Raw genomic sequence first — 8,425 nt, forward strand, 5'->3', positions numbered from 1 at the left:
CACATAAGCGACATAGAGCAACAGCAATTCCATCTGACGGTCACCATAAAGAGTCATACCGAATCGACGGTGATATCTGTTTCAGAAAAGATGGAGGCTGATCTCTCTGATCGCACAGGAATTCCATTAGTAATCCCACGCACGGACCGCAAGCGGGACCTTTCTTATTTCAGAAAAGCCCAGAGCAAACTATTCTAATTTCGAAAATGCCCCTGGGCGTCGGGAGGAAACTAGGGCGGAGCGGGGGAAGGGCATTTCGGAAATTGGATGGCAAGAATCGGGGGTATTATGGGAAGTCCCGTTTCGATAAAGCCGCTATTTTAACCCCATTTCTGCCTCATCGTCCTCGCTGCTGCCTCTGTTCCGCCCTCCTCCTCCCCCTCCCCCTCCCCTATCTCTCTCTTCTTTCCCTGTGCTCCTCTATCTCTAAAGCTATTCTTATCGTAGCTCTCCTATAGATTTCTTCTGCTTCTCTGAATCTTTCTCGCATCCAAGTGCCAGAGGTTGAGAGACGAGAACTCCGGTTCTTTGGAGAACGCCATTGATGCGCTTCTCTCGAGAAAGCTATGCGATTTTTCGAGAGTTTTGAACGGCGACCGCTCGGTGAATCCCCTCGGCATTGGACATGATGAGGTCTGCTCAGATCTTTCGCTCTCGCCTCCTCTGTCTCTCCATCTGTCTCTCTGTTTTGGTACTTTTTTATGGCGTTCTAATTTCGAAGGTTTTGGATTCGTTCTCATATGGTCTCCTCGCTTGAGATCGATGTTTTGTTTCTTTTCTTGTTGATAAAGAGATCGCTGGACTGCGGAGGATGGAGGCCTTGAGGGCTTCGCTGGTCGAAGATTGCTTTCTATTCCTGCAGGTCTTTGGTTATAGATCGAGTTTGCTGGGTCTTGGGAGCGAAGAGCCGGTCGGTTCCGGCGCGATTTGCTTCCCCTTTGCCGAATCCGGCTTGGCTTTTCTTGGATTCCGGCAATTCGACTCTCTACCGTTCTTGTTTTAGTTGTTGTTCTTATCGGCTGTGGTTCTGTCATTTGAGGCTTTTGGCTGGAAAAGGAGAGCAAACGTCGGTTCCCGGCGAGCTTTTCTGATCTCCGGCGAGGGTTTTGGATCGCGCTGCTCCCCTGCGGCGCCTTTGTATCGGTTCTTGTTTTCGATTTTCTGGTGGTTTTCCCTGAAGGTCTTATAGTTTCTAGATCGACTAGCGCCGGATTTCGGCCCTATATTGGGAACAAATGGCCTCCGAGGCTTGGTTTTCCTCCGCCTCGTTTTTGGATTTCCGGCGGAGCGTTGCCGGATTTCGGTGTTCCCATGAAGACTGATTGAGAGGCGTATCAGGTTTCCCTCGAATCATTTTGGAGAATTCCAGGGTAGAAGGAAAGCAGGGCTAATATTTAGATGGAAGCCCAGAGCTATTTTTTCCTTATTTTATTCATCTTCTCCTTTGTTTCTGGTTTGACTTTTTCTTGGGATTTAGTCAAATTTGTTTTCCAGTGATGATTGTTGGAGATCTCCGGCGATGGCAGTGGACGGGCTAAGAATTCGCCGGGCGGCCATGCCTGTGGTTGTTCTCCTGTTTTCTTTATTCCTCTTGTACCCTTTTTCTCTTATGTTTTCCCTTCATTAAGCTTTTTTGAAGTGGAGAGATGAGGTTATTGCGGGTGCGGCTGTGTTTCCTTTTCATTTCCTTCTGATTTAGTTTTCAGAAGATTTAAGACCTTGTTTTTTCGTTTGTCTCCCCCTCTTTTACTACCTGCTCTTCTTCTTTACAAGACTAAGATTTGATTGCTTATATTTGATTCTATGGATCGAGTTCTTCGGAGTTCTATTGATCAAATTGATTTTCAACCTTTTTCTTGAGAAATTGCCTAAGAAATCGAGCAAAATCCTCTCCCTGCTGTAACTTTAGCAAGAACCTGGATTTTGCTCATCTAAAGACCTTGATGCTATTTGGTACTCAAAGAATCTACATTTCTTAATCTTTTCCCTTCTCTGAAAGCTAGATTTGTTGCCTTTTGCCTGAATCCGTCTTCGATCTGCATTTCTGATCATTTTTGATAGCTATGGCGTTAGATCCTTCATATATTGTTAGTTCCGGTGCCATTGATGACCTCTTTTTTCTCTTCTCTTTGTTAGCAGATACAGAGTAAGCCCAGATTGCGTCCCGCTCAGCAATGGAAGGAAGCACAGCCTGAGAGCCTGCAAGGAAGAGGACGCCGACAACGGTGTCCGGACCCCAAACTTTTCCCCCCTCGAAGGCAAACCTTTTAGGCGCTCCGGATCGGGATCGACCGCGCATCAGGACCACCACTTCTCCCATGTCTCGTTCCCCTCCGACCCCTCCCACTCCGAGAATCAACCGCCCTCCTCCTCCGCCGCCGCCGCCTCCACTCCCTCGCCTGTAAAGGCCCAGAGCCACCACCATGAGATCAACGGGGTGTCGCCGGGGGGCGGGGAAGTGCTCCTCCAGTGGGGGCACAACAAGAGATCCCGGGGGTCGAGGGCGGAGAGCCGGGGGGCGGCCGGGGACGATTCCTCGGCCCACTCACGCGTCAAGATCCAGCGGAGATCGGCGGCCGCTGGGTCAGAGAAGCTCGCCGCCGCCGCTGCATCGGCGGCGATGCCCCCGCCCTGTGGGTCCTACACGCGCGGTGCCAATCTCCGCCCCTGCTTGCCCACCCGCGACACCATGACATCTTCGTTCAACAGGTATCCATTTTCAACGCCTCTCCTCTGTCTTCGTTTTTTACACAAAAAAAACGTATTTGATACCTTCTTCTCTGTTTTTTTTTCTACGGTAATCTGTGATTAAGAGGGGAAAGAGCGGATGCTGCCTTTTTGTTGGCTGCCTGGAGCCAAGAAGAATTCGTTCGTTTCTCTCTTTGGCTTTAATTTAGCGGATTTTCATTTTTAAGTCGTGGATTTTCTTTTATTTTTTTTTTCTAATTCTTCTGGGTTTAGTTGTCGCGAAAACCCTATATGGAGTAAATGCAAGCTGCGTTATTCGGACATAACTTTTGGAGAATATCCCTCTGCATGGGATAGTCTATTTGTAGATATATTTTTTTTAATTTTTGGTTTGAAAAGATAAGTAGAAGAATTAGTTTTATGATATCTAAGGTTTATTATAAAAATAAAATTACCTTCTTATTTTTAATGTATCTAACGATAGATAGAGAAAAGTGTTATTAAGAGAATTTTTTTTTATTTGTGATAGAATAAGTGGATTTATTTAACAATACCTTCTCGCGATTTTTTTTTGGATATTTCGTAGGATAACATTCCACTTACTAAACGTAGCTGAGGCAAGAACTTTTGGGTTTTTAGTCTTTTATTACTTGTGCGTGCTTCCACCTTTGAGGTGGAGAGCGAAAAAGTGGGCGTGTTTGATATCATGCTTTGGTTTTTTGTACGTGTGGTTTCGGCTTATTTCCTGTGGGTTTTTATCTCCGATGGTAAGTGGTAAAAGTTCTCATAGAAACTGCCTAATTTTTAACTTCGGCTGTCTTAGCTACAGATCTTGATTAGACAGGTGAGGGTTTTGTATTTTTTAAATACTTTTTGTTCGTTCGTTCGTTGGGTACAGCGATGTTCCTTCTCTCCTTTGGGTCTTATCCCCATCGTTTCCATGTGATAGAAAGCCAGAATCCCACCTATATGATAGCCAAAAGTACCTTGTTGCCCCTACGCCATCCTTCTTTTTTTTTTTTATTTTTTTTTTTCAGTTCACTGGATCTTAACCTGAGTGGTAATTTTGATCTTATCTCTACGGTGTAATCTTCCTCCGCTCTCTGGAAGAAATAATTTGGGCTCAGCAAACCCTAGCTTTTCTTCACTCAGAATTTTTTTTCTTTTATTTTTGGAAATTTCTTTTTTGAGAGTTTAGTAGCTTAATTTGTTGGGAAGGTGTTCGCTATGAGCGGAGGAGAGCTCATCCCCTACCCCGTTTGTATCGCGTCGGCTCGGCACAGTGACAAGGAGAGCTCCTGTGGGCTATAAATATTACCACGTCCCATTTCTTTTGAGTGTCATCGTGGCCGTTCCCTCTTGCCGTTCATTTCTCACCTGCTTTCCTTTCGGACCTCTAAAAAAAAAATTCCCCTCCTCTTTTCTCGCCATGATCAGGGGCGTCGAAGATCGATCGGGCGGCCTGTCGCGATCCGACAAGCGATCCCCGCCTTCCCCGCCGGAGAAGGCCCACAGGACGGCCCCCAACGGCACCGCCACGGACGCCAACCCGGCGGGCTCGAAGCCGCCGTCCGACCAGGAGACAGGCGGCAGCAACGCGGCCGCCCCCACGGTGGAGAAGTTGAACCTGGAGCACTTCGAGTGGCCCAGGATCTACATCTCCCTCTCGAGAAAGGAGAAAGAGGACGATTTTTTGGCCATGAAGGGCACCAAGCTCCCCCAGCGCCCCAAGAAACGGGCCAAGAACATCGATAAAGCCCTCCAGGTTTCCATCCATTCCGTTACCTCTTTGTTCTATTTCTTGTAATTGGAATCTACACCAAATTTATCTTCGCATTTTGTTACTTATTTATATTTATTTTATCTCTATGGTCTTCTCTAATTTGTTATATGTTTCTGGCGTGGGTGCAGTATTGTTTTCCAGGGATGTGGCTTTCGGACTTGACGAGAGGCCGATATGAAGTCAGGGAGAAGAAATGCGTGAAGAAGGTATTAATTATTATTATGATTTTTTTTTTTTTAACCTTCTTTGCTTGAATCTTCTGGTCCTGATTTATTATTATTTACACTGCTTCTACTTTAATAATAATACTACTGAACTATAAGGTACATGGACTTCTGGTGTCTAGCACTATAACCGTCCTGTGACCTAACGAGTAATAAGAGGGCCTTTTGGAGCTTTCCTGGATGCTCCGCAACTCTGTGCTATTATTGCAGCCGTCCGATCGATTGGCCCCTTACCACGCTTTATTTCTTTTGCTTTTCCTTTGTTTTTTTTTTTGTAAGGCCGGAGGACAAATAAAATGATTAAAATAATTTTGAATAAAAGGGTTGTGGGGAGATAATTGGTTGGCTTTCCCTGTCACGTGGGGCCTTGTTGTTTGGTGAGTGGTGTCCTCATCGATGGTCTCAATTAATAAAGGGTTCCTCCCCTTTTCTTTCCCCTTCGGCCTTTTGGTTTTCCCCTTCCCTCTGGGGCCCAAACACGGTTCCCCCCCAGAGATGTTTTGTTATTATTATAATTATCATTATTATTTCGTTATTGTTATTTTATTTTGGAATATTGTGGGTGGCCGCAATAAATTTTTGCTGGTTTTGATTGCAGAAGCGGAGAGGGTTGAAGGGAATGGAGAGCATGGATAGTGATTCGGAGTAGTGATGGAGATGAATAAGAAAAATAAGAATCCGAAGCCAAGGCCGAAGAGAGAAAATTAAGGGTAAAAAGAGGAAGCGAAGATCGGTCGGTGGAGCATTTTGCTATGCTTTTGTTTTGAAGGTTCTCCTCCCAAGATGCTCTAAGTTTGGCATCTTGCTGTTTCTTGCCTATTTTTCTTCCCTTAAATCTTTGGCTTTTTTTTTTTTGTTGTTGTTGTTTTTTGTCTTCTTTAATCTTCTTGGTTGTTCTCTCAAGTGGATGAAGGAGCCGTTTAGCCCTTTCAATCCTCGAGTTATTGTACAGATCTTCCGTTCCCATTTTAATGAGAAGAAATTCATCGAATGCAATTAAAACAGTGTGGCTTCTTTAATGCATGTGATGCCTGTAGGTAAACTTTGCACGGGTTTGGATTTATTTTCTCCCTCTCTTTTTTTTCCTCCCTTCAAGGAGTCTTCTGGGACCTCAAGTAGGGGAGTGGGTAAAGCACTCCGAGCCCTAAACGGGGACTTCGTCTGTTCTTCTTCGCTTCTTCAATGGGATTGGGCTTATCTGTTTGACTGAGAATCAGCTGCCTGGTTTTGGACTTTTCCAACGCGTCCAACCTCGCATGCAAGTCAAGCCAGCGACAAGTTACAGTGTCGGACAAGTTTGTTGACATTTATCTGGAATAATTTATCCGCATCCCTCGGATTGTGAGGATAGGCTAGTCTGAATGCTGGGTCAACAAAGATAAATAACTTGAGTAGTTTTAATTCGGAGTTGCAACCCCTGCAATCTTTTTCCTTTCTGGTGGCGGGTCCCCGACCTGACAAGTAAGGGCCTGGACCAGGCTCCGTCTCCTACCAATCTCTTCCAAAATTTTTATAAAATACAGATCCGAGCTTGATTGGATCAGCCCAAGTTATCCATTTGGGCCAAAAACTGACCGGTCTGAACTTGATTAAAGCTTCCTGTTTCACAAGAGTCGCTCAAATGTTTCCATTCAAGTATAATCTAACATTAAAGTTTCATGTAAAGGGCAGAATTTAAAAAAAATGAATTTAATCATATGGTTAGCCATTTGTTATGCTTAAGTTTGATCCCAAGCTCAAGGACGACTCCTCTGCCTCGGCTGAACCTCCAGTACCATTCAAGTATAATCTAACATTAAAGTTTCATATGAAGGGCAAAAACGAAAAAAAAAAGAATTTAATCATATGGTTAACCATTTGTCATGCTTAAGTTTGATCCCAAGCTCAAGTACTCCTCCTCCTCTGCCTCGGCTGAACCTCCAGTACCATTCAAGTATAATCTAACATTAAAGTTTCATATAGAGGGCAAAAACAAAAAAAAAATGAATTTAATCATATGGTTAACCATTTGTTATGCATAAGCTTGATCCCAAGCTCAGGTACTCCTCCTCTGCCTCGGTTGAACCTTCAGTACCATTCAAGTATAATCTAACATTAAAGTTTCATATAGAGAGCAAAAACAAAATTAACCATTTGTTGTTCTTAAGTTTGATCCCAAGCTTAAGTACTCCTCCTCCTCCTCTGCCCTTGCTGAACCTCCAGCATCAGCCACGCTGACCCCACCTTCGAGAATCGACTGGCCCAGCTCTGACTCAAGTACTAGAGTGACATTGGGATGAAGGTGGAGCAATGGCAGCGACGAGAACAAGGTGATGTTGCCACCGATGCCGCTCGAGGAGGCTTTGGTAGCGGGTGGGGCTAGCGGTAGAGGTGGGCTTTGGTCCCATCAGCGAGTGGCTCAACCGGAGGGTAGCTAGGCTAGTCGGGTATTAGACATTAAGGTGGAGCAACAGAAAAATCAAAGAAAACCAAAGATGAAAGAGACCGAGGAGAAAGATCACGGTATGTCAGGTTCTGAATGGAACTACAGTCAGCCAATGATAGAGGGGTCACCTCCTCCTTGATTGGACCGAGGACTGGTGACTTGCAACAAGGGACAGGCTTCAGAGATTGCCGGATTGGACTTTAGAGTGGCGGTGGAGGCGGAGAGATGAGAAGCCAGGAGAAGTGGAGAACTCTCAGCCCTAACGGAGTTTTAATTTGCGATCGATCGGGTCTCTTCGAGAAAAAAATGGACCCGAGAAACCCATTATGGACAAATTTATTTTGGAATGAGCCCTAAATGTCTAATACGCCGTGTTGGGGGAAAAACCCAAGTCATACCGCCACGGAGACGCTCGGCGAAAGTCACAGGGACAAGGCTCTCTCCCTCTGGCTCTAATCTCTCTCTCGCTCCCCCCTCCTTCCTCATATAGACTTCTTGCTGACTTAAGCATCGGAGGGCCGGTGCCGGACTGCCCGGCCACCGGCTTCTTGCAGGCCTCTGGGAAGACGCAGCTCGCCGACAAGCCGCCGTCCGCCACTCAGGCAGCGGAGCCTCCCCCTTCCAGCCGACGGTCGCCCCCGGGTCCAATTTCCAGCAACACGTACCTACCTAATCATCTGCATTTTTTCCTTCTTCGTATTTTATGGTGCCTCTCTACTACTTTCCCATCGTGGGCATTTCTTCCCACCACCTCTTCTTATTCCTCAATTTAATCATAAATTTTGAGACTTTCTTCTAGTATTTATTATTTTATTTGCATAAATTTTATTTTTTATCTAAAAATAAATATGATATGTGCGCGTGTGCCGCCGCATTTGAGTTACAACAACGTTATCGACGACACTCCAAAGAAATGCCGCAAGGTGTAGAAGTATTATTGTTTTCAGGGCAGCACAAGTTGTTTATGTAGCTAAAAAGAGTAGAAGCCCTTTTTTTTCTTTTTTTTTCTTTTTTTTTTTTGCTATAATGGCCGATCATCCAACTCTAAAATAGGTGCAGCCAACAGAATCATAAGTGAAAAAATAGCCTAAAAATGAAGGAGGAGTCTCTTGTTGTGTCCAAAGGTTCTCTCTAGAATGTTGGGCGGCGTAGGTGGCAATCTAGTCTGCCGTTTTGTTCGCTTTTCGGTATATATGTACAGCCTAAAAAGTAATGCACTCTCCGCCAACCGACGATGTCGTAAGGAAGAGGGGATTTCTCCCCTATCCGCCCCTCCCGCTAAGTCTTGTTGGAAAGATACGACGG

The 8,425-nt window shown here is 45.2% G+C and overlaps 1 protein-coding gene across 2 annotated transcripts; it reads left to right on the plus strand.

Annotated features, from left to right (window-relative positions):
• Nucleotides 1-339: 339 nt before the first annotated feature.
• LOC103714191 (uncharacterized) lies at nt 340-5,697 on the plus strand. 2 transcript variants are annotated; one of them, XM_008801358.6, is made up of 5 exons: nt 340-633; nt 2,137-2,709; nt 4,126-4,453; nt 4,600-4,677; nt 5,294-5,697. In XM_008801358.6, exons 1-5 carry the CDS (start codon nt 626-628, stop codon nt 5,342-5,344), a joined length of 1,038 nt encoding a protein of 345 aa, XP_008799580.3. In that variant the 5' UTR covers nt 340-625; the 3' UTR covers nt 5,345-5,697. The 2 variants fall into 2 exon arrangements, with proteins under 2 accessions (XP_008799580.3, XP_008799581.3); XM_008801359.5 differs by having other exon boundaries at nt 2,140-2,709.
• The last annotated feature ends 2,728 nt before the right edge of the window (nt 5,698-8,425 follow it).

Source organism: Phoenix dactylifera, chromosome 1 (assembly GCF_051530095.1).
Source record: "Phoenix dactylifera cultivar Ajwa chromosome 1, Ajwa_hap1_PhDact_Kaust_v1.1, whole genome shotgun sequence".
Taxonomy (NCBI): domain Eukaryota; kingdom Viridiplantae; phylum Streptophyta; class Magnoliopsida; order Arecales; family Arecaceae; genus Phoenix; species Phoenix dactylifera.